General features: G+C 32.6%; 3 protein-coding genes and 1 pseudogene across 5 annotated transcripts; all 4 read right to left on the reverse strand.

Annotated features, from left to right (window-relative positions):
• Positions 1-24: 24 nt before the first annotated feature.
• Positions 25-4,778, reverse strand: LOC131663479 (probable serine/threonine-protein kinase nek3). Of its 3 annotated transcripts, none has more exons than XM_058933915.1 (6): positions 4,563-4,778; positions 3,979-4,071; positions 1,142-3,883; positions 916-1,059; positions 740-848; positions 25-664 (listed from the first exon to the last, which is right to left on the reverse strand). In XM_058933915.1, exons 1-6 carry the CDS (start codon positions 4,585-4,587, stop codon positions 568-570), a joined length of 3,210 nt encoding a protein of 1,069 aa, XP_058789898.1. In that variant the 5' UTR covers positions 4,588-4,778; the 3' UTR covers positions 25-567. The 3 variants fall into 3 exon arrangements, with proteins under 3 accessions (XP_058789898.1, XP_058789897.1, XP_058789895.1); XM_058933914.1 differs by having other exon boundaries at positions 740-845; positions 1,142-3,895; XM_058933912.1 differs by having other exon boundaries at positions 1,142-3,895.
• Positions 4,779-11,217: 6,439 nt separating this feature from the next.
• Positions 11,218-13,221, reverse strand: LOC131663545 (glutamate receptor ionotropic, kainate 2-like; annotated as a pseudogene).
• A 35-nt stretch (positions 13,222-13,256) lies between these two features.
• On the reverse strand, positions 13,257-21,138 carry LOC131663586 (glutamate receptor ionotropic, kainate 1-like). The gene is made up of 3 exons (XM_058934060.1): positions 21,091-21,138; positions 13,442-13,636; positions 13,257-13,367 (listed from the first exon to the last, which is right to left on the reverse strand). Exons 1-3 carry the CDS (start codon positions 21,136-21,138, stop codon positions 13,257-13,259), a joined length of 354 nt encoding a protein of 117 aa, XP_058790043.1.
• A 164-nt stretch (positions 21,139-21,302) lies between these two features.
• LOC131663544 (glutamate receptor ionotropic, kainate 1-like) lies at positions 21,303-25,237 on the reverse strand. The gene is made up of 7 exons (XM_058934010.1): positions 25,024-25,237; positions 24,257-24,475; positions 23,916-24,040; positions 23,640-23,843; positions 22,401-22,854; positions 22,179-22,320; positions 21,303-21,776 (listed from the first exon to the last, which is right to left on the reverse strand). The coding sequence occupies exons 3-7, from the start codon at positions 23,959-23,961 to the stop codon at positions 21,432-21,434; spliced, it is 1,191 nt and encodes a 396-aa protein (XP_058789993.1). The 5' UTR covers positions 23,962-24,040; positions 24,257-24,475; positions 25,024-25,237; the 3' UTR covers positions 21,303-21,431.
• Positions 25,238-26,852: the final 1,615 nt, after the last annotated feature.

Consider the following 26,852-nt stretch of genomic DNA (forward strand, 5'->3'; position numbering starts at 1 on the left):
TACAAAAATAGACAGACTTCAGTAAATATCTTTTTATTGCTATCACTTAACTATGTTTTAGTACATTGATGATTGTTGATTAGGTGACAAACTCAGAATGAATTGTGTAAATAGCACGTGCTCTCCTATATGATACAATTAAAAGTAAACATATTTAAAATAAAAATAACATTCATTACACCTATAGGACTAGTGCGTAACTTTATTACAATTTTTTCGTAAGAAAATTTTCTGTTTAACCGTGCTACGTCATAATAATTATCAAATAATATCTTTAAATGTTAAAAAAAAAATTCAATTTCGTTTCATTACTCATTAAATTTCATAGTTACGCACAACTTTTGATTTGTCTTTCGAATAAAAAATTAAGATATTGTTGTTTATAAGGTTATCAGCACAATTAAATTGTTTTTGAAAAAAAAAAGGTTACCTCAAACCGGTAATATCCCCATACAAAAGTCATTATTTGAAATAGTTTTAGAAGTACAATGGTGATTGTAAATAGATATTTGTATTTACATGCTTATCTTATCATTCGATAAATTAAAAAAGAAACTTATATCTTAGTTACGAGGTCTTAATGCGAGCTTTCATTTGCAGTTCAAATCGCCTATTCATACGCACTCCTTGCAAAGTACTTCTCGCATTTTCTCGCTTCTGTTGCCTGAAATTAAAAAATTCCATTATAAATTCAAATTTTACATTTTTTAAATAAGTTGTAAATAATAACCAAATTTACCTAGAATCAGCACTTGCAGTTTGCTTTTTAGAAACCAAATTAACAGCTTCATTCTTCCTCACTTTGAATCCAAATCTGTTGTATGCACCATTAGTGGACTCTGTCGCTACTAAGGTGTATTCATTAGGTTTATTGTTAAATATCATTAAGTGTGCTTACTTTCAATAAATATTTACCTTTTTTGGCACTTCCTGCATTTAAAATTATGTGCCTTTTTTCAACCCGCTTTTTTAAATCCACCAAAGACTCCATTTTTGCAAAATTCTTTTGATGGATTTCAGCAAAATTAGGAATTTTTCTACTAACTGGAGTTTTAGTTACTAAAAAAAGTAATGTAATTTTAGTAATACGTATTACTATTAGGTATTAAAAATTAAAAACTTTAATGAGTAATTCAATCACCTATTTTCTTATGTGAATCTGTGACGTTTTTCGATCGACTGAGACGATTAACTGAAGCAAGTTGAGCAGCATAATTGCTCTTAGATTTGTTAGAATCGGTTATAGAGCTTCTTTTGTTCAAAGGGGTACTTGCAGGTGTTTTATTGGCCAGTACCAACGAACTAATTCTACTTCTAACGGAAGAGAAAAGTGAAGTCTTTGTTTTGCCAACTGTTATCGGAGTTTTTCTCGGATGAGCAGGCGTTCCTATTCTATTTATGCTGGATGCTCGTACACTTTCTCTAGCAGGACTGGTAAAGTTGACCTTACGACTCTTTTTAGCCGATGATTCGGCATTTAAATCTAATTCAGCATCTTTTATTGTTCTCTTAAGACCAGGTGTTTTTGGTTCATTTATTTCATAAGTGTCATTTATCTTGGATTTATTTTTACCAGAGGAAGAAGATTTACTTACTTCAAATGTACCACTCCTGTTGCTCCTTTGTGAGGTATTTTTAGGAGACTTGCCAGTTTCAAATGTATCGTTCTTATCCAATTTCTTTAAAGATTTTGGTGACTTAGTATTGCTGGAATTTTTGTCAAATGTATTATTTTTTCGAGGAGTGTCTATATCAAAAACGTCACTCATGCGGATTAGAGAACTGTTGTCTAGAGATGGCTCAGATTCATCCTCAAGAAATGGTTGATTTCCTTTAATTGTAGACTGGTTTAATCTTTTGATGATTTTCGATTTTCCAAGAGGAGACTTAGTTACCTTACTCCTCTCTCTTGGTGTTGATGTATTTTTTGGTTTCAAATTAAAAAATTTATTACCTAAAATACCAGTTGGTGTACCGGCCTTGGAATCAGTACTTGCAGCAATAGACCTAGTCATACTTTTGGTATATCTGGCAGATTTGACAGGACTTGATTTTTTATTTTCTTCTATTTTTGGCGATTTTGGGCTTCTACCTGAAGAAACTCTCAATTTATGAGTTTCATGATCTACTGGCACCAGGGTTACACTCGGCTGATTTTCTTTGGCCCTCAAGTTATTATTTTTTAATTCTGGTGAGGACAATTTACTCATGACTACCTTTGGACTCATAGTTGTATTTTTCGATGTATTTTTGGTAGGACTTGATGTTCTGGATTGCTGTTTTGATGGAACTTTGTTGACATTTGAAACTGGAATACTTTTAGAAGCAGAAGTTACTTTTAGAGTTTTTTTTGCACTTGCTGGTGTTGCTGATTTTAAGGATTTCTGTGGTGATTTCTTTTTTAGAACAATTTTAGGCATCTTAGAGTTTGACAAAGAAGTGTTCTGCATTTTTTTAGAACTCGTGTTTAGTGAGGATCGAACAGATTTGGTTGGTGATTTCTTAGATTTGGATATCAATAATGATTTTTCAAATTTTGTTGGTGATGCAAGTTTTGCTGGTGTACTTTTTAAACTAATTTCAATTGATGAAGGAACTTTAGATAATTCTTGAGATGCAGCAACTGAAGTATTTTCAGATTTTGATGGAAATTTTTCAACTTTTGAAGGAGAGCTACTTTTAGATTTCATAGGTGAAGTTTTCTTCGTTGACTTTACTGGGGATTTCTTCGTTAAAACAATTTTTGGTGTGCCTTTAGGGATACAGGCAAATTTAGTTTTTGGTTTTGTTTTCATAGATACCGATGACAAAATAATTTTAGGTACACTTGTTAGACTAGATGATAACAACTCAAGTTTAGATTTAGCTGGTGATGTCATTTTTGGAGATTTTCCTGGACTTACAGAAGTATTAGCAGATTTGTTTAAAGATTTTGATGGCGATACAGTGATAGTCTCGTTGAAATTAATTAACCCTGAGGTATTATCAGTTACTGATAGAGATTCGTCTATAGTTGATTTGAGCGATTTTGAGGCTTTATCTGACTTTACTGAAGACTTTTTCTGTTTTGAAAGAGCAGATTTTTTTGATTTAGCCTTTGGAGTTTTCAGAACAATTTTTGGAGATTTAGAAAATGTTGGTCTTGGTTTAAATGGTGAAATAGTTTTCTTCTTACTAGATATAACATTTAATTTAGATTTTGAATTCATACTACTCTTATTAGTATTTTGTATAGATTCATTCCCATCATTCAAAGAGTTATTTTGATGTAATGAATTTTCTGAAGAGGTAGGCGAATCTACTATGGACAATTTTCTTGGTTTTATCAAAAACTTGACTGGATTTGGTGAGCGTGTTTTAGGAGATCCTAAATTAACAGGAGATTTTCTTGGAGTTTTCTTAGAACGATGTGGGGTAAATGAAACATTCAATGCAGGACTAGTTTTTGGTGTGACATTTTTGTCAGAAGAAATATTTTTTAAAGATCCTCTTTCAGGTGACTCCTCTGGTGTATTGGCTCCCTTAGATGATTTTGCTATTTTTCTCAATGATACTCCAGAACTTTCTTCATTATCGCTTATTAAATTGTAAGACACTCGCTTTTCAAGCTTTACATTATCAGATTCTTTCTTACTCAAAAGTGTTTGAGATTCTTTAGTTTGTGATTTGCTTCTTGTAATTTGCCTTTTAGCCCTTGGAGTCTTAGCATTTTTTTTTGGTTCCTCAATGGTCACAGACAAAGAAATGTCTTGAGACTCAGATGCTTTTACACCTCTTCTTGTTTTCTTTACTTTTGATGAAGTTTGATTGAGGATGCTTGTAGATGCAACACTTTCCTGTGAGCTGTATACTTCCATAAGATTCTCACTTTCATCTTCTGAAACTTTAGCATGACCTTTCATTCAATTAACCAAAATTAAAAATTAATTATGTTCAATTGAATTATTTATTCAAACACTATGAAAAAAATTAACTCACTTTTGTTTGCACGGTGACTTTTCTTTGTGATCTTTGAGGTATTTTTCAAACTGCTATCTATGGATGTCTCCATGACACTCTGTCTTATAGTACCTAAAATATTTATTTGCAAATATTGAGCAACAGAGAATAGTATAGTGTTTGTTAAACAGCTATAGCATACCGCATATAATATATTAAAAATCTACGCTGTAATTCAACAGGTTATTGATTGGCTATCGCTATGGACAGTATGTAACAGTAACAACATCAAGGCACAACATATAAACACGAGAGGCGCTGTGCCTTGAAAAAAATAATATATTTCGCCGTCGAATGAGGGCGATAAAAAGCTTCGATCATAATATTATAGATGAATTCATCATAATAATCAACAGATTATGTCACAAACCAAACATGAGTCGCATATATTTATTGCTTATCGCGAGAAAAAAAATCAAAATAATCTCGGCTTACAATAGTAATGTTTACGGTATTTTCATTTAAGGCGCCAAAACGTACGCCATGTTCGCTTTTGCCAGTTCTGCCCGCCCAAAACTACGTCGTCGAAAAACTTTTTCGTTGTAAAAATCCTTAGGATTTACCTCGTCTCGTCCTCCTCGGCGACATCCTTGGCTAATTGTTCGGCTTCTCGTTGCAGCAGCAGAGTACAGCTTTTTCTCTTTCGCGTAGGTGAAGAAATGCGAACGTTCTTAAAACGAGAATCAGGCAGCCGACGAACAAGTGCGAGTTTATGTGGCCGTCAAGCGGTTATGGAAACACAAGCGCGACAACTCGCCGACTCGATATACCGGCGTGCATGAAACACCCGGACATCGCCGGCAGCCGGTTTGAAATTTCACTGAAGTGGCGCTCGCATCGTTTCGTTTCTATATGTATCATATATATACGTGCACATATATGTTTGTTTTGTTTGTGCAATGCAATATATTATAGTATAACGGACAAGCATAGATAGTTTAATTTACTATTAGCTTTCAAAGAGCGTTATATGGTGCGAGTGTACCCATTACCGGCCATGACAATCTTATTTAAATCTTAATTCAATAATTATCTTGTATAATTATATATAACAAAAGTTATTCAACCTTCTACAGCAGACTATACATTTTGTTATTTCCATAAAAGAATATAAATTTAGAGTTGTTTATTTCATTACGAGCGCCTAGTGATTTACTGTCGATTTTTTATAGTTTTTACTTATAAAAAAACCCCAGACACTAAGCTTTGTTTGAAAAATGTTGCTGCAATATTATCTGTGAAACGTTGCAACCTTTTCACCATCAACTATGAAGAAAGTTTCAAAAACATTACAGCAACGTATACAAAAATTCGCCTTTGTTTAAAGTAAAAAATTGCCAAAACATTGTCGAAACAATTTCTTAAATTCTGTTTTGTTAGAGTAACCTTTAAACAAATACTACTATAGCATTTCATTAATTACAATCGACTATTAAAAATGTTGTGCTAATGAACACTACTACCGTGATTTTTCCCTAATGCCAAGCTAATCTTTCAGCTTTTGATATAAACATAGAAAACATTTCTACAATAAAATATTGACATGTCATTAAGCCATTTATAATAAAAATTTCACGAACAAAAAGCTTGTCATAGCATTAACAAAACCCGTTTAACACAATGTTTTGATTATTGAAATATTGTAGTATAGTAATGGTGTACGAAGGTTAAGCTCGTTAAAAAAGGAATTCGAGAAATTGTTTTGCCTCAAACAAAGGCGGACATTTTGTACGATGCAACGTTCTTGAAACTTTTTGCGGTTGCCGAAAAGGTTGCAGTGTTTCACATTATAACGATGTAGCAACATTTTAAAAACAAAGTTTATCAGCTGCGGTTACATTCATCAATAATAATTTTTCAATAACAGAAAATTACTGAAGTTTAGTAGCTATTAATTAATGTGTACCACTTCAAATATACTTAATAAAAACAATATAGTCTTGTTTTTCTATCTATCTATACATTAAATAACTTGTTGAGATAAACAGGGTATGCCGGAAATAAAAATTAGGTCATCTTAATTGGTAAATATAAGAAAATTCTACGATTTTATTTATTAATTTTAATAAAATATTAAATATGTACAATAATTATCAAATATTACTATACTTATTATTTTATACTATTTAACGTAGAGAGGTTAGAAAGCAATCCATTTTAGATTAAAAAATGTGTTTACGTTAATTATGGCAACTTACAAAATAATAGATAACCTTTATACTGCCGCGGATTGCAACACTCTGCTCCTGAAATTCTCAGCGTATAACATGTTTATTGTAGACGCAACGTGAAGCGATCCACCGACATTAAAAATGCTGAACAGCTCTGTTATGGCAACAATTAGAGCAAAATCTGTCATCGCTGATCTTACTCTGCTTTAAAATTATGAACAAATGGCATACCAATTACCAAAATTATACGCAGTAAACTTTTCATAAATGTCTTCACTATGATTGTGCTAGAATTTTTCTGGATCTGTATCTCTAACAGAATCGTTTGTTAGTAACGAATGAAAGATGGAAAAGGATTGAAAAACTATGGTTTGAAAGAAATTAAATATAGGATACCAAAAAATAAGGTAGCTGAAGTTATTGAAGTTATTGCTAACATTTTTAAATGCCGCTTAGATTAAACCTCATTATTAACAAAATGACTGTAAATAATTAAAAAAATACTTTTTTGAGAACCGGTTCAGTTCATGAGAAATCAGAAAAAAATTGATTCATGAGAACTAGTTCCAAAAACCTGTTACTGAAATATCTAAAAAAAGTTATTTCTTATAAATTTTCATAAATTAAATTTAAATTTATGAGAAATTATGAGAATTTATAAATAATTTATATAATTAATATATAAATTATTTTTTAATATATTCATAATTAAATAATATATTGTAAATAATTGTATTATTTAACTTAATTATTATATTTAAGTATAATTATATATATAAATTTATTTTGATGTATAACTATATTATTATATTTTAATATTATATATTATAAATATATTATATATTTATAATATTATATTATAATATAACCCAAATAACCTAACTTTTTACTCATATTATATTCTTTGATTTTTAGAATTTCTCAATTGATCCTACTAAGCAAAGAATGTTTTTTCGTAGTATCAATTTTCTGATATAAGAAATTCCCAACTTTATTAACCCTTAACTGCTATGTGGGGTAAATTTACCCCAGACAATTTTTAACAATAAATAAATTTTTTTTTTTTTTTCAACAATTTTTTTCAGCGTGTGTAACATTAAAAATTGTTAACCTGAATATTTTTTTTTGTAGTAAAAGGTTTGAAATATACTAGAAAAAATTTTCATAGCAAAATATCTAAAATTCTCTGATTTATTCGATGTTTTTCGGGCTGGGGTAGATTTTACCCCACCAAGCAGTTACGTGGCCAAAATGAGGTGTGCAAGTTAAGGGTTAAATACGTAGATTTCGCGAACTACACAACAAACTTAAAACCTAACATTTTTAATATTATAAAAATACGTAGATTATTTTGAACAACACAAAAAACCTATAAACTAACTTTTTTCAAATTTTAAATTCTCTGATTTCTGAATTTTGCCATTGATCCTACTCAGCAACTAATATTTTTCGTAGCATCAACTTGCATACATGTGTTATTGCATTATAATGGTTATGGCAAACTTAAATTTTTTAAATGTTCAGTTTGTCAAATAAATTTAGTATAGGAAATAAGCTTTCGAAAATCTTAAATATTTCAATTTAAAAACTATAACTGATTTTTATTCACTGATTTTATCATATATTTTAAATAATACTTTTTTTCTATAGGAACTTATTTAACAAATTATCTTTTTATAATTTCTTTTTTTGTTTCAATGTAATGAAATTGATACAAAATTGATGTAAACCTTTTAAATGTTGATGTGGATATTTTCTGATTAAATAATTTAACAGTAAATAACTATTAGAACAATACGAAAACAAACACTTATTTATAGAAATAAATATTTACTAAAAAGCATGTGAATTTGTCTGTGAGATTGTAATTTTTCTATAGAATATTATAATACAATATAAAAATGTTTAAAATATTAAAGAAACAAGTAGTGTATTAATAAAAATGTTACTATTGATATCTATTAAAATAGAGTTTACAATGTAATTCTTATGATGTACTGGTAGTACATACTTAAAATCTAATTAATAATAATAATAAAATAGTGTCTAAACTTTAAAATCGTTACAGTTTTTCATTAAAATAAAACGTGTAGCAATCAGAAAATCTAGTTTGGTACTTTCACAGCAGATATTTACCTGTTGGCGAACAACCGTCTCTGGTTAATACCACCTTATTTATTGGCGATTTGGAGTCAGTTCACTTCGCGTACGCATATGGCACCTACAGAGCTTTCAACCTCACAAATAATGAAGACACTTGTTAATGGAATCGCAGGGTTGTTGTAAATGTATATAAGTATATTCTTGAGATAATTATCATCAGCAATCAGTTCGATGCTTCCGAGCACTTATTTTTTACATCAATTCTGGTTAATCAATATTTGGTATGGAAATGTCTGAAAAAAATTTAAATCACTTGACTACGCCTTACTTTTTTGCTTAAGGTTTGATTTATTGTACAACAATCTCATTTTGTCCGCTGTCGTTTAATAAAAATTATCGTTGTTCAAGGTCCCACCATACACATTTATAGAAATAGGAGAAAACGCGGTTGGGCCTAAGCATCTTTATTAAGTGTCATATTACAACACTAAAAATATCTTTTATTTTTGTTGTTGTAAATGAAAATTTTCCATTGAAACAGATACAGCGCTTGTTCCGAAATTGGCCAATGGTAATCTAGGTATGAGCATTTATCCACAGTACGTTTTCGTCCAATTCTCCATTGTCAAGTCAAATCAAGTCTACAAATGTAAATTCGCAACAAGTTAATTGATCCTGTAATATGTAAAAAATTTACCTGACGAATAAGACTAGTATAATGACCGCAGTGATGATCATTACGCCACTACATTACTACGCCAGCTGCATAGTAGGCTTGTCCGCCATAAGCGATATGATAGTATCTGTGCAAAAAAAATGACAATGAAAAAAGCAAAGGTGTTGGATGGTTGTCGCTTCAAGGCCCGAATCTCGTATTCTTTAGATTAAATCGATCGGAATGCGGGTAACAGTGAAGTAAAATCAACAGCACGCAACAAGTCATTTATCGAACAGCACAATGTATTCCTGAACAGAATCGAGTTTGTTGGCGGCTTTGTACACGTGTACCGCTCGTATACTGCTTCTTCTCGATAGTGATGACGCGCAGAGTGATGTCTGTATACTCGTCGGCGGTGGTCAAGTGCGTGACGTCATAGTGCTGGTTGTTGGATAACAAGTTTATGTCGTACTCGGCAGTGCCTGCCCGAGCCGCGGACGCGATACAGTGATCACCGAGGCGAACTTCTCCTCGCGGTTGACGTTGCGACGCGCACTTCGGTCCACTTCGTTCTCCGCCACGCAGTAGCATCTACTTGATCTGTGTGGCCCGGAGTTGATCCGTTAGCGACGAGCTTCAACGGGCGCGATGCGAAACTCGACGACACGCTGATTGATCGCCGATCTCCGAAAGCGCTATTGACTTCTATATTGGAACACTTGACTGGACTCGTCGATCGTAAAACCGCCGCGACTCGAACGCTTCAAATCGTATTAGATAAGCTTATAAGCTTTACTTGCAAGTTGGAACGGTGACTTCTAATCGTGCACCATTAGTTTAAATGAGACGATTAACTGATGACTTAAGGTTCCAAATACGATAGCAGAGCCCAACTTATAGGACCTAAATCGACCTATAAGACCTATAGTACAATAGTAGATACCTGCAGAGGGTAGGTAGAGGACGAGGCGTTGGATCTAAAAGCGAGCCGGCTGTCACGAATGACGAGTGATTTTGATCCAGAACACCGGGTAGTCCAGGCTATATTGCTCCACGCACACGAAATCCATCGTCGATCCGATGTCCTTGATTTGCTCCTGCGATATGTGGGATATTTTTGGCGTCCTCTGCGCGCCGCGTCATGGAAAGCAATTAGCGATATTATTCGTCAATCGCGTCGAGTCACGTCATTATGAAATGACCATCCCGCGGAATAAGGCGCGTAGCTTCTTTAGCGCGCGCAGTCTCTGGCGACGGGACCACTGATGTAAACAAACAGTTGTGTTGTGCTCGCGCTCGACTTACTGTCGAGGCGGTGCATCCATGGCTCGATTAAGCGCACAGAGAAAGAGAGAGACCGCGTCCGATTTCCTGACCGAGCGCGCGATCGATCATCGGCCAACGACGGATCGGGGCCGCCAAGAGAATTAGCGAGCCAGCTGATCAGCCCAAGCGGGCGCACCCGATGCATCGGCCGACCGCATTGACACGCGGCCCCCGCTGCTTGCGCGTGCGCAACGCTCCAGCGCATGCGTTAGGCCCCGGTCCTATAGGTATAGGTACGTAGAGATCATGGAGACTATATACAGAAGTGTAATTAAAGTGCTGTGCTATAAAAATGCACGGTCACATTTCACATAGAAACACGTATCAATGGCATTCTTTTCAAGTTCCCATTAGCTATAATTTAAGCAAATCGCAACTACATATCCTATTCGGTATATTTATTTACGCGTACAGCAGGATCTTGAATATATATAAACAAAGGTAATATATACATTCACAGATAATTGAATACTTCATTTTATCAACAAAATAACAATATTATAAATGGAAAAAATAAGTAAAAAGACAACGCTCGAATGTTCACTCGTGTTATTTTTAATACATTTACAAATCGAAATATTGATTCATATGCGATCTATAATGTATCTGTTTTGATACAAAAATATTTTATAGAAAATTTGGAATATAAAAACTTAACAAATAGCAAGAGAAAAATAACAAACCTATACGAATACACTATTCAAGTTTGCGTGGTAATCATCAAATCGCAAGAGTAATTGTTCACTGGAGATTTATGTATTTTCAATACTGGTTTGATGGATTTCATCCCTTTGATGAACTTTATCTCCTCCGAGAAAGTTTTCTTAAAAGTGACCTATGAAAACATTGAATAATAGATGAATTCTTCAAATTCCAATCTTCTTTATTAGCTACGCTCACCTTATTTGATTTCGAAACAGAATAAACATTGATAGCAAACTCAAAAAACAAAACGACAAAGGATACGACGAATCCACCTCCTAATACGTAAAAAACACCAACCAATTAAGTCAAAGTCATGGGTGTAGGTAGACTTGAGCTACCGTCCTGCAAAATAAAAGACACCATGGAAAACAGTGAAGATGAATTACTCGAAAATACAGCTTACAGTGCAAACAGCGCCTTTCTCAGTCCACCACTTTTTGTACAAGTTCTTTACCACCGAGTTCTCATTGAGTTTGGATAGAACTTCATCGACTTTCAAAGCATACTTGAAATCTGCGAACAAACATATATGAGTAAATTCCAAAATAAAATGCACTCTTTGTATATAGATTCACGGTCTTTTCTCAGTCCTATGGCTTTCGAATATTTTTTTTCTTGCTGTTCAAGATCACAAACGAATGAAAAAACTTTTTATTAGGTAATTTTGATCAACGATTATTTTTTTCTCCTTGAAGGTCTCCATACGTATTATCATAGTGCCTTATTAGATACTTATTCAGTATTATTAGAAAGCTGAGTAATAAGTATTTAAAAATTATTCTTTTTGTGTCTATTTCCTAGTATACGATTTTTTTATAACGATCAAAAAAATATGCTCGTAGTGAAATTTACCATTATTCACGAGCATCGTTTATTTGTTTGACGGAAACAATGAGATGAAAATTATTAGAAAGCCCACAAGCTGCAAACAACTTCACAATTCTAGAATCGCAAAAAGTACATTTTATTTTGGAATTTATTCATATGCCAGGATTAGCTAATGTTTTCGCACGACATAAGTTTGATCACAGATAGCATTGCTCTTACTCGAGGCGTAACCGATGGCGTAAGTCTTTTGATCAATCAAGCCACCTGCTTGTTCAAGATTACATATCCTATGTTGCACGTATTCGATGGTAGGTGATTCCGTGAAGAAAGCATAATTGTTTTCTTCGCTTGCAGCCAATGCAATTCCTTGTTCGTTCGTATCTACCATCCACTTTTTCGACCATTCTGGATCCACCATATTCTCAAACATCGCCCTCTTATTAGGATTGGTCGAGCTCTAAGAACAAAATTTCTGAATGTGAACGCGGGGAAACACAAATCAACGACTATATATGACTGACTTTGAAATATGTAAAGGTGGCGCCGCCTTTTTTAGCACCATATTTGATTGTCGTTTGATTGTAGAGATCTCGAATATCTCGAACGATGACTTCAGGTTTTTCAATTGTCAGAAAAGCAGCCAAGTTGGCCGTGTACGTATTCGTGATGATCAAACAGAAGAACCACCTGTTGCATTTTCGAATGACTACTTTCTGTTCAACTACTTTTATATTAACAAAAGAAGATCGTTAATAAAAATGAACTAACCACCATCCTGCAAGACATCTCGTCGACATCCCTCTGGAAAATAGGCTTACATTAATCAGTTATTGAAAATACATCTAAAAGTATTGTTAAAGAAGTAGTAAAATGTGAAGGTACATCGGCGCATACTCGGTACCCTGCTGCAAAAGGGTGCCAATGGTGAACCAAAAAGCATTATCAATTTGAAATTGATTCTCCAGCTCTTTAGGTTCATCGATGCAAGGATATGGGTTTGACTAATCTGGTGGACTGATACGACCAAAAGTATAGAAAAGCACGGAGACTATTATCCATGTCAAAGCTAAATACATCCAGACGCGACTGCTAAACGGCATGAAGAACGAGTACCACTTTGGTTTGGCTTTCTGTGGCTTTTTGTAGAGAATGCTCATGCCTAAATTCATGAATGTCGTTGAAAATTGTATGCATCTGGCGCGATTTTCCGTGATCGCCATGTCCATTTCCTTTTGATAAACAACATTTCCATCGATATCATCAATAATGCAATGTAAAACGATCAGAATCACGTTACCATTAGAACTTACGTTTCTTATAAGTTGACCCATCATTCCGCTGCAAGTACACTGCTGGGTCTTTTCATTTTTCGTACGATTGCCGTTATCCGAGTCCGTTTGCACGAAAAACGTGTAGTTGAAAAATTATAAATAATTTTAAGAAAGTGAAAAATCAACTATATCAATTTATATCAACTCCTTGTCGAGGGTCTTGATAAGGTCGATAACGAAGCCCTCGTAACGAGCGTTCCCCGTCAAGCTTTTCGAATGATTGACTTTGTGTGCATATGGCGGATTCTGGAAATTCGCCATAAATTAGTAGGTGTTCGCATGATAGAGAAGAGTATCGTCGTGGAATAAAAAAAGCTCACTATGGTGATGAGAACTTTGAAGTGCTCCATGGCGACTTCATTGGCGAGATTCAACTCGTCGAAGCCTCGAAAGGAATTCCAGGTGCTAACCTTCGCCAAGCCCGTTTCATGAAGATTCAACAAGTCGAGTTTGAAATACCTTCGGACTCCATCTGAATCGAACATTAGCGGTCCTGTCAAACCGTTCAACTTGTTCTGCCGCAATGAACAAATATTCAAACACCATTAATCGAACGTATGGAACGATTGAGAGCACGTCCGAATAACCCAACCCAACCCAATCCAATAACCCAACCCAACCCAATAACCCAATAACCCAATTTTTCAATCTTTCATGATTTTTCACTTTCTTCGTAAAGTTTTCGTAATTTCATGATTTTTCAACTTTCGTTCAATTTTTCGAAATTTCGTGACTTTTCAACTTTTGGTCAATTTTTCGAAATTTCAAGATTTTTCACTTTTTTCAAATTATCTATAACCCAATTTTTCAATCATTCATGATTTTTCCCATTCTTCGTAAAGTTTTCGTAATTTCGTGATTTTTCAAATTTTGGTCAATTTTCGAAATTTCAAGATTTTTCACTTTCTTCAAATTATTTATAACCCAATGACCCAATGACCCAATAACCCAAATTTTCAATCTTTCATAATTTTTCACTCTCTTCGTAAAGTTTTCGTAATTTCATAATTTTTCAACTTAGTCAATTTTTCGAAATTTCAAGATTTTTCACTTTCTTCAAATTATTTATAACCCAATAACCTAATTTTTCACTTTCTTCGTAATGTTTTCGAAATTTAGTGATTTTTTACTTTCTTCGTAAAGTTTTCGTAATTTCATGATTTTTCAACTTTTGGTCAATTTTTCGAAATTTCGTGACTTTTCAACTTTTGATCAATTTTTCGAAATTTCAAGATTTTTCACTTTTTTCAAATTATCTATAACCCAATTTTTCAATTATTCATGATTTTTCCCATTCATCGTAAAGTTTTCGTAATTTGACGATTTTTCAACTTTTGATCAATTTTTCGAAATTTCACGATTTTTCACTTTTTTCAAATTATCTATAACCCAATTTTTCAATCATTCATGATTTTTCCCATTCTTCGTAAAGTTTTCGTAATTTCGTGATTTTTCAAATTTTGGTCAATTTTCGAAATTTCAAGATTTTTCACTTTCTTCAAATTATTTATAACCCAAACCAACCCCAATATTCAATCATTCATGATTTTTCACTATCTTCGTAAAGTTTTCGTAATTTCGTGATTTTTCAACTTTGTCAATTTTCGAAATTTCAAGATTTTTCACTTTCTTCAAATTATTTATAACCCAATGACCCAATGACCCAATAACCCAAATTTTCAATCTTTCATAATTTTTCACTCTCTTCGTAAAGTTTTCGTAATTTCGTGACTTTTCAACTTTTGGTCAATTTTTCGAAATTTCAAGATTTTTCACTTTCTTCAAATTATTTATAACCCAACCCAAATTTTCAATCTTTCAAAATTTTTCACTCTCTTCGTAAAGTTTTCGTAATTTGACGATTTTTCACTTCGTAAAGTTTTCGTAATTTCATAATTTTTCAACTTCAGGTCAATTATTCGAAATTTCGTGACTTTTCAACTTAGTCAATTTTTCGAAATTTCAAGATTTTTCACTTTCTTCAAATTATTTATAACCCAACCCAAATTTTCAATCCTTCATAATTTTTCACTCTCTTCGTAAAGTTTTCGTAATTTCATGATTTTTCAACTTTTGGTCAATTTTTCGAAATTTCAAGATTTTTCACTTTCTTCAAATTATATATAACCCAATGACCCAATAACCCAATGACCCAATGACCCAATAACCCAAATTTTCAATCTTTCATAATTTTTCACTCTCTTCGTAAAGTTTTCGTAATTTCATGATTTTTCAACTTTTGGTCAATTTTTCGAAATTTCAAGATTTTTCACTTTCTACAAATTATTTATAACCCAACCCAAATTTTCAATCTTTCAAAATTTTTCACTCTCTTCGTAAAGTTTTCGTAATTTGACGATTTTTCAACTTTTGGTCAATTTTTTGAAATTTCAAGATTTTTCACTTTCTTCAAATTATTTATAACCCAACCCAAATTTTCAATCCTTCATAATTTTTCACTCTCTTCGTAAAGTTTTCGTAATTTGACGATTTTTCACTTCGTAAAGTTTTCGTAATTTCATAATTTTTCAACTTCAGGTCAATTATTCGAAATTTCGTGACTTTTCAACTTAGTCAATTTTTCGAAATTTCAAGATTTTTCACTTTCTTCAAATTATTTATAACCCAACCCAATGACCCAACCCGAACCCGAACCCAAATTTTCAATCTTTCATAATTTTTCACTTTCTTCGTAGTTTTCGTAATTTCATGATTTTTCAACTTTCGTTCAATTTTTCGAAATTTCGTGACTTTTCAACTTTTGGTCAATTTTTCGAAATTTCAAGATTTTTCACTTTTTTCAAATTATCTATAACCCAATTTTTCAATCATTCATGATTTTTCCCATTCTTCGTAAAGTTTTCGTAATTTCGTGATTTTTCAAATTTTGGTCAATTTTCGAAATTTCGAGATTTTTCACTTTCTTCAAATTATTTATAACCCAATGACCCAATGACCCAATAACCCAAATTTTCAATCTTTCATAATTTTTCACTCTCTTCGTAAAGTTTTCGTAATTTCATGATTTTTCAACTTAGTCAATTTTTCGAAATTTCAAGATTTTTCACTTTCTTCAAATTATTTATAACCCAATAACCTAATTTTTCACTTTCTTCGTAATGTTTTCGAAATTTAGTGATTTTTTACTTTCTTCGTAAAGTTTTCGTAATTTCATGATTTTTCAACTTTTGGTCAATTTTTCGAAATTTCAAGATTTTTCACTTTTTTCAAATTATCTATAACCCAATTTTTCATGATTTTTCCCATTCTTCGTAAAGTTTTCGTAATTTGACGATTTTTCAACTTTTGATCAATTTTTCGAAATTTCACGATTTTTCACTTTCTTCAAATTATTTATAACCAATGACCCAATAACCCAAATTTTCAATCTCATAATTTTTCACTCTCTTCGTAAAGTTTTCGTAATTTCATGATTTTTCAACTTTGTCAATTTTCGAAATTTCAAGATTTTTCACTTTCTTCAAATTATTTATAACCCAAACCAACCCCAATATTCAATCATTCATGATTTTTCACTATCTTCGTAAAGTTTTCGTAATTTCGTGATTTTTCAACTTTGTCAATTTTCGAAATTTCAAGATTTTTCACTTTCTTCAAATTATTTATAACCCAATGACCCAATGACCCAATAACCCAAATTTTCAATCTTTCATAATTTTTCACTCTCTTCGTAAAGTTTTCGTAATTTCGTGACTTTTCAACTTTTGGTCAATTTTTCGAAATTTCAAGATTTTTCACTTTCTTCAAATTATTTATAACCCAACCCAAATTTTCAATCTTTCAAAATTTTTCACTCTCTTCGTAAAGTTTTCGTAATTTGACGATTTTTCACTTCGTAAAGTTTTCGTAATTTCATAATTTTTCAACTTCAGGTCAATTATTCGAAATTTCGTGACTTTTCAACTTAGTCAATTTTTCGAAATTTCAAGATTTTTCACTTTCTTCAAATTATTTATAACCCAACCCAAATTTTCAATCCTTCATAATTTTTCACTCTCTTCGTAAAGTTTTCGTAATTTCATGATTTTTCAACTTTTGGTCAATTTTTCGAAATTTCAAGATTTTTCACTTTCTTCAAATTATTTATAACCCAATGACCCAATAACCCAATGACCCAATGACCCAATAACCCAAATTTTCAATCTTTCATAATTTTTCACTCTCTTCGTAAAGTTTTCGTAATTTCATGATTTTTCAACTTTTGGTCAATTTTTCGAAATTTCAAGATTTTTCACTTTCTACAAATTATTTATAACCCAACCCAAATTTTCAATCTTACAAAATTTTTCACTCTCTTCGTAAAGTTTTCGTAATTTGACGATTTTTCAACTTTTGGTCAATTTTTTGAAATTTCAAGATTTTTCACTTTCTTCAAATTATTTATAACCCAATGACCCAATGACCCAATAACCCAATGACCCAATAACCCAACCCAAATTTTCAATATTTCATAATTTTTCACTCTCTTCGTAAAGTTTTCGTAATTTCGTGACTTTTCAACTTTGTCAATTTTTCGAAATTTCGTGACTTTTCAACTTAGTCAATTTTTCGAAATTTCAAGATTTTTCACTTTCTTCAAATTATTTATAACCCAACCCAAATTTTCAATCCTTCATAATTTTTCACTCTCTTCGTAAAGTTTTCGTAATTTCATGATTTTTCAACTTTTGGTCAATTTTTCGAAATTTCAAGATTTTTCACTTTCTTCAAATTATTTATAACCCAATGACCCAATAACCCAATGACCCAATGACCCAATAACCCAAATTTTCAATCTTTCATAATTTTTCACTCTCTTCGTAAAGTTTTCGTAATTTCATGATTTTTCAACTTTTGGTCAATTTTTCGAAATTTCAAGATTTTTCACTTTCTACAAATTATTTATAACCCAACCCAAATTTTCAATCTTTCAAAATTTTTCACTCTCTTCGTAAAGTTTTCGTAATTTGACGATTTTTCAACTTTTGGTCAATTTTTTGAAATTTCAAGATTTTTCACTTTCTTCAAATTATTTATAACCCAACCCAAATTTTCAATCCTTCATAATTTTTCACTCTCTTCGTAAAGTTTTCGTAATTTGACGATTTTTCACTTCGTAAAGTTTTCGTAATTTCATAATTTTTCAACTTCAGGTCAATTATTCGAAATTTCGTGACTTTTCAACTTAGTCAATTTTTCGAAACTTCAAGATTTTTCACTTTCTTCAAATTATTTATAACCCAACCCAATGACCCAACCCGAACCCGAACCCAAATTTTCAATCTTTCATAATTTTTCACTTTCTTCGTAGTTTTCGTAATTTCATGATTTTTCAACTTTCGTTCAATTTTTCGAAATTTCGTGACTTTTCAACTTTTGATCAATTTTTCGAAATTTCAAGATTTTTCACTTTTTTCAAATTATCTATAACCCAATTTTTCAATTATTCATGATTTTTCCCATTCATCGTAAAGTTTTCGTAATTTGACGATTTTTCAACTTTTGATCAATTTTTCGAAATTTCACGATTTTTCACTTTTTTCAAATTATCTATAACCCAATTTTTCAATCATTCATGATTTTTCCCATTCTTCGTAAAGTTTTCGTAATTTCGTGATTTTTCAAATTTTGGTCAATTTTCGAAATTTCAAGATTTTTCACTTTCTTCAAATTATTTATAACCCAAACCAACCCCAATATTCAATCATTCATGATTTTTCACTATCTTCGTAAAGTTTTCGTAATTTCGTGATTTTTCAACTTTGTCAATTTTCGAAATTTCAAGATTTTTCACTTTCTTCAAATTATTTATAACCCAATGACCCAATGACCCAATAACCCAAATTTTCAATCTTTCATAATTTTTCACTCTCTTCGTAAAGTTTTCGTAATTTCGTGACTTTTCAACTTTTGGTCAATTTTTCGAAATTTCAAGATTTTTCACTTTCTTCAAATTATTTATAACCCAACCCAAATTTTCAATCTTTCAAAATTTTTCACTCTCTTCGTAAAGTTTTCGTAATTTGACGATTTTTCACTTCGTAAAGTTTTCGTAATTTCATAATTTTTCAACTTCAGGTCAATTATTCGAAATTTCGTGACTTTTCAACTTAGTCAATTTTTCGAAATTTCAAGATTTTTCACTTTCTTCAAATTATTTATAACCCAATTTTTCATGATTTTTCCCATTCTTCGTAAAGTTTTCGTAATTTGACGATTTTTCAACTTTTGATCAATTTTTCGAAATTTCACGATTTTTCACTTTCTTCAAATTATTTATAACCAATGACCCAATAACCCAAATTTTCAATCTCATAATTTTTCACTCTCTTCGTAAAGTTTTCGTAATTTCATGATTTTTCAACTTTGTCAATTTTCGAAATTTCAAGATTTTTCACTTTCTTCAAATTATTTATAACCCAAACCAACCCCAATATTCAATCATTCATGATTTTTCACTATCTTCGTAAAGTTTTCGTAATTTCGTGATTTTTCAACTTTGTCAATTTTCGAAATTTCAAGATTTTTCACTTTCTTCAAATTATTTATAACCCAATGACCCAATGACCCAATAACCCAAATTTTCAATCTTTCATAATTTTTCACTCTCTTCGTAAAGTTTTCGTAATTTCGTGACTTTTCAACTTTTGGTCAATTTTTCGAAATTTCAAGATTTTTCACTTTCTTCAAATTATTTATAACCCAACCCAAATTTTCAATCTTTCAAAATTTTTCACTCTCTTCGTAAAGTTTTCGTAATTTGACGATTTTTCACTTCGTAAAGTTTTCGTAATTTCATAATTTTTCAACTTCAGGTCAATTATTCGAAATTTCGTGACTTTTCAACTTAGTCAATTTTTCGAAATTTCAAGATTTTTCACTTTCTTCAAATTATTTATAACCCAACCCAAATTTTCAATCCTTCATAATTTTTCACTCTCTTCGTAAAGTTTTCGTAATTTCATGATTTTTCAACTTTTGGTCAATTTTTCGAAATTTCAAGATTTTTCACTTTCTTCAAATTATTTATAACCCAATGACCCAATAACCCAATGACCCAATGACCCAATAACCCAAATTTTCAATCTTTCATAATTTTTCACTCTCTTCGTAAAGTTTTCGTAATTTCATGATTTTTCAACTTTTGGTCAATTTTTCGAAATTTCAAGATTTTTCACTTTCTACAAATTATTTATAACCCAACCCAAATTTTCAATCTTTCAAAATTTTTCACTCTCTTCGTAAAGTTTTCGTAATTTGACGATTTTTCAACTTTTGGTCAATTTTTTGAAATTTCAAGATTTTTCACTTTCTTCAAATTATTTATAACCCAATGACCCAATGACCCAATGACCCAATAACCCAATGACCCAATAACCCAACCCAAATTTTCAATATTTCATAATTTTTCACTCTCTTCGTAAAGTTTTCGTAATTTCGTGACTTTTCAACTTTGTCAATTTTTCGAAATTTCGTGACTTTTCAACTTTTGGTCAATTTGGATATTGAAATTCCGTCAAATTTATCAAAATAATAAAAAATTTTTAAATTTCGACAATTTGATGAAGAAAGTGAAAAATTATGAAATTTCGACAAATTGGGTTATTGGGTTGGGTTATGACAAAATAAAATAAAATAACGTAAATAATAAAATAAAATAAAATCTTGACATTTCGACAAATTCACGAAAAACGTTAACAATCTTGAAATTTCGAAAAATATACGAAAAAAGTGAAAAATCTTGAAAGTTTAATAAAATGTACTAGTTTTGTAAGTGATCATTTTCTGAAGGTATAGGAATTTTAAAGAAATTAGATGTACAAGTCGATTTACCTCCAACATATTATTATTTCTAGAACTTGGACAAATGAAATCGATTCTTTTATAGTTTTAAAAGAAAAAAAAATAAATAAAATTATAAATTAGTTAATTTCGTGGAAAACTCGTATACATATATTGAATTATTTACTGAAGCAGCTGTATTTAATGGATTGTTCAAGGATGAATTGTAATTCATCGTTCTAACAAGAAAAAATATAATGTTCTAGGTAAACACGTTTAAAAAATATATGTTACATGCATAATTTTAATTATTGTAACAAAATTTACATATATTTTCTTTTAATCTAGGAGCCATAAAGAATTATAAAACACAAAAGACAATGATATTTTGTTTAAATAGTATAGAAAAAATAAACTTCTAAATAAGCTTCTGAACTAAATAAATTGCTCGTGGCAAATGGTGTGAAGATTTTATTGGTTTATGATCAAATGAAAATTCCTTGTATGGACCTTTTAATATTGTCGCTCTTAACGAAGTTTTTGTATATACTTACTTACCGATAACATGTAATTTCTTAAGCTAATTCCATGTACCCAAGGACGAGAGCGGTGGACATGCTTAGGTAATTTAGCATCACCACCGCGCACCGGCTTGGCGTAAATGAAGTCTTTGTAGCCTTGAGCGAACAATGCTACAGCGTCGAACATCAAAGCATCCTCGACTCGTAGTTTGTCCACCGACTCTATTCCGAAGTCATACAAATGAGTACCCACGAAGCTCGAGACGAATGGATTATCTGGATCGACTAATCGCAGACCGCTGATTTTTGCCCCAGTGTACCTGAATGGCCATGATTCTATTACCTGAAAATTCTGTAAAAATACTCGTATGAGCGATGGTTATGTTGATATTTCACAACCATCCAATCATTTAGCTTCACGTGTACTTGGAAAACTGACAAAAATTTAAAAGAAGTTGATATTGAATTATATTGTTATATGTGAGGTCGTCGTTACTAATAGAATGCGAAGAACAGAAGACAGAAGCGTTTCTGTGTATATTGTTCATTAAGTCCCTTGTCTTTCAGTAAAGTCATTATCTTTCGTTCATGTCGTTAGAGCAAGAGTTAATTAAAGTTCAATCTTTTCAAATAATATTGGTCTTTTTTTACGTATGGAGTTTGAAAGGTTCACACAATATTTTCTTTTTCTCGCTAACAAGTAACAATCAAAGAATCAGAAACAATAAATTGCATTTTCGCAAATGGAACGTACCAAAGATGTAACGATATATCTGTATGCATCGGACATCAAACCCACTTCTTGCGCTTGTCTCATGACATTGAAAAGGATATCATAGTCACAGTCCAGAAGGAAGCTTTTGTGCCCGGAAAATTTTGCAGCCAATAGTGGCTCACTGCATTCACACGGCATTATTTTACAGTAGCGAGCAGAAGCTTTTCGGCATTCCATCTTATTTCATTCTTTTTCATTCACCTAAAATTTGGTCCGCTGCCTAATTTGAAAGCTCGAATGTCGTGGGTGTACGGAGGACGCATCGGATAGACTTTCAGGACGTCCTGGAGAGCTATCAGGCCGTCCGTGTCCTCGTACAATATCGAGAAAGACTCCCACTTCATCCTCTTGATCATCTGCGCGTATACCTGGCCGACAAAAAGGATAGACGACTGATTTTCGGAGATGATTCTGAAACAGGAGAAGCGAGTGGTCACGGCGGCGAGCGCGTTCGTGTCCGGGTAGAGATTGATCGGTTTCACGGGACCGGGCGTCGACCTGCTCTCGCGCCTGATGACAATGTGCGGTACGTCGTGCAGCGCGCACAGCCCTTGCGTGTAGATTGATGCGATGCGCTCGTGGGGTCCTATCACGGAGGACAAGCCGAGCCCCTCGGCCCCCGACATAGAACCATTGGTGTCTGCCATTTGACCAACTGCGCAACAAATGCAAAATGTATTAATGATCCATTTGAGGATTAGTAATATAGTATAATTGGCTTGTGTTCGCTTAATTTTTTCAATATATATTGCCTTTATATTCAAATTCTATGTACAAATCTATATTATTTTTTTTATTGTGGGCAATCGTTGTAATATAAAACGGTTAGTTTCCCTTCCCTGCATAAATTGACAAATAAAGAAGTTTCACTAGGTTCAAGAACATCTCATTTTGTAACAACAGTAAAAATACTCTGTGCGAGAACATGAAATTTTCGTCTTTTATCTCAAATTTTTTATTCATCAAGATTATGAAATCTAATTGTTAGGGACATCGAGAAACCTAATATTCTCTGCCAACAGACAAGCGGAAGTGCAGAAAAGTTCACGAACAAATGTTCGCACAATCGGATGAGTGCCAAATTCCGTAGTGGTTCAAGGTTGTCTTATTGATCTGTCAGTTGAGGAAATTAATTAACAGGACTCATTAATTACTTATCACGAGAAGACCAGATAGTTTCTCGATTTTATAACCAGTTTATACGTGAAATTGAATTTTTTTTATCTAAATAAAGATATTCAATGCTATTTTCTAGTTCGATTTTATTATTTGTTGCTTTACGTATAGATGTGAGTAAACGTAGGGTCGTTTGAATTGCTCGTGTCCGTTGAATGACAATTAATTGATTATCGACTGATGACTTTTCAATTCAAAGCAGTTTCAGCTGCATCGAGTATCTTTTTTAAATATCCACATATTTTAAAAGTAGTTCGAACAAACACTTTTTGTAGATGTAAATCAAGTCGTCGCCAACTTGAACGGCCTTCGCCTCGATTGCAACCCGATGATAGAGGCTCAAGTCGACGCCGTCGTCAGTTTTGTGGATGACCTCGCAAATCTCATAGTCGTACGTGCACTCGTTGATCGGGTTCACTGCCAGCAAGAACGAGCGACGCATAAACGCATCCTCATTGAAGAAGCCACCTGCGCCCCATTTGTTCAAATAATTCGTTTCCTTTATTTAATATATATATAACGTCATGCAGTTTGGCTTACCTAGCACAGCTGTTGGCAAGGCCGCGCTACAGAGCGTGTACAACATTTACAAAATTGACGCGTGTAGGGCGTATCGCATCCACATCGTGATTCTGTATTCTGCGAATGGTGCCGCGATGTTTCACCTGCAATCATGCTGCTTTAGCGTTCGACGTATAGACGTATTCCGGACGCGCGCGAGGCATGCTATATTTGACGCAACGTAAGCGAGTGTGCGGAGAATCGTTTGCAGTTCGTTTCAGCGAAAGTTATTATCGGAAAATCCACATTAAACTAAATTGCAATTAAGCCAGTCAATTTTTAGTTGTGTTTTTATTGCTTTACTTTTCGGGAAGTCACACCTATTCGGATCTGCTACGGTGCGCCTCGTTTGACAATTAGCCGCTGAAATATTTACACATCCAAATCCAGCGCCCGTATTTTGAATATACGGATGCAATGCCAACAGCTGCTCTGTTCTCGCCTCGAGGGATATCGTTGCAGCTGAAGTTAAGGTCACTCTCGTATCATTTCACTTATTATATTTCACAACATTATTTAAATAGCTTATAGTCAGTTTTCTGTAAACAAAAAATGTTTTAAAAATGGTACGTTATTGTCTACTGTAGGTAGTGGAATTCTTTTAAGTATAAAGAGTCTAACAAAATTTACAATATAAATATTATACGTTGTACAACAATGCACACACTAGTGTAACCTGAATTATGCTGATTCATAAAAAATGACACTTTCCATTCACAAAAAGGGTAGTAAATCAACTGAATTTGTGAGTTGAATCAAACCTTCGATCAAAATAATAATTGTCTACGTATGGAGAGGCTCTGACAAAAGTATTATCAGTTTGACTGAAACTTTGGGAAAACGCATACTTATAAAATTATATAAAAAGCTGCAGTCAAGCTATATAATATTCGGTTTTCTCAAAGTTAGACTATTTTCGTCAGATTTATCTTATTATTAAGTTAAGTTTGTTGTTTGAATGGTTCCCCACCCTTTTCAGAAAAGTTATTTTTTGTTTGATAATACAAACATTCGATATTCCTTGGTCTACAAGTTAACTCCACTATAGGATAATCATAAACATCGACTAAAAAACACGAAGCCTTACGATGCACGCTCTCGGTTACTTGCGCAGACCCCTAAGGAAATTCGATGGTTCGGTCGTGAAAGGTTCTCCTAGTAGGTGACTGCATTCCTGCGAGTAAATATTCACAGAACTAAGCGTGTATACACCGATCGCCGCGAGTGAATTGTGCCATTCGCTGTGGCAGAAGAAACGAATCTAACGCTAAGTGGCTGGAGGAGGCGTCGAACGCGGCCAATCGCGCGCACTCCGGCAAACGTCTATCTAGCCACGCGGTACAACAAGCCCCAAACGTATAGCCTGCTACGAAGTTGTTGCTGTATACCTATTTATAGATCATGCGGTGCGCGAGTATGTGCAATCGCGTTTTATATATCGCGGACGCATCGACGTCACACGCCTGGAATTGAACGTCCTCCATTCGCCAACTTTACTCGTGAACGGTTTGCAAATTTGTCGTCGATAAACGATGGGACTGAACAAATCCTTTCCGTGTACTTGTCTGGCTGGATCGTTGCTTTTACCAACCTGTCGAATTCAGGATTGGGACGTAGTACCTCTAGTAGATTACTTCGCGTGATATCCCATCGTTCAATATTTCCTATATTTCTTTACTACAGAATTATAGTTTAACCTAATCGATGTATAGAACTTGCATATGGCTTCGAATTGACGCATGGATGTGCCATGGTAAAAGTGTGACACTCCTTTATATTATTATCGTAGAATAGGTTTACCACTTGCTACTTTTTAAAAATATGTCTGAGTAATTATAAGTTCAATCGGTTGCATGTATTTGATAAATAAATATTACGAATCTTCCATTCGCATAGTTACTTTTTAATTTCAACTGTTAATTATAGACGTCAAGGACTCATCTATCGGTGCGACGTTGTTGCCATATTATCCTTGATATCAAGTTTTCGTTATTCTTATTGGTCTCCACATTACGACAAAGATCAGGGGTTCGTTTTGGTTCATCTTCGCCTAAACGTCATTATGAAAATTACTATTATAAATATAATGAGGCATGTAGACGTATTGTTCCGATTCACGAGTCGCGGGAGAATTATCAGGTAATCTATAGTGTTAATTAAGCACACGCCTTCTTGAAAGACGAAGGAAAATCTGATGCTAAAGATATTTCTTGCACGGACTTTTCAAACGACCCTCGTATACGAGTATACTGACATTCAGCAGCTGAGAATATGTTGTTTCACAATGTTTATATCTGAAATGTAAAACTTATTACTACAATAAGACGACGTTTACCTATGCAATCGTTTTTTATAATAATTTATGGTTTTCTAAAAAATAAGGATATATTTCAAATTTATATATATTATATATATACGTGGGTGTGTATATACATATAATCAAATAACTTCCATAACACTGTATTTAAAATCGTATATTGCTAATCATAAATTTTGTATTTTTGGATTTTTGACATATTCAGTTGATCCTATTGAACAAGAATTTTTCGTAACAAGAACAGAATTCAATTTTCCACATTACACGGTGGATTGATTTACTTTTTTATGCGTTAGAGAAATAAGAGCTGAGCGTGTCTTTGCACGCTTAATCAGTGTAAAATGTATAATGTCAATGCATCGAAAGAAATATGTAAAATATTAAATGGAGAATAATTGAGTTGGTTTTTACAAATTTTATAATATAGTTTCAAATTTTATAATTTTTTTTATAAAACAATTACTTGAACAATAATTCTGTCAATATTGATATTTTATTACGTTACACGTCGATTTCGAGGACAAAATTATATTTTGAAACAGAAAAACAACTAAAGGAATTTACCTTATCTTGAAAACAAGTTAGCATTTAATATTTTG

The sequence above is a fragment of the Phymastichus coffea genome, unplaced genomic scaffold (assembly GCF_024137745.1).
Source record: "Phymastichus coffea isolate CEN01 unplaced genomic scaffold, Cenicafe_Pcof_1.1 PCOF00036, whole genome shotgun sequence".
NCBI lineage: Eukaryota > Metazoa > Arthropoda > Insecta > Hymenoptera > Eulophidae > Phymastichus > Phymastichus coffea.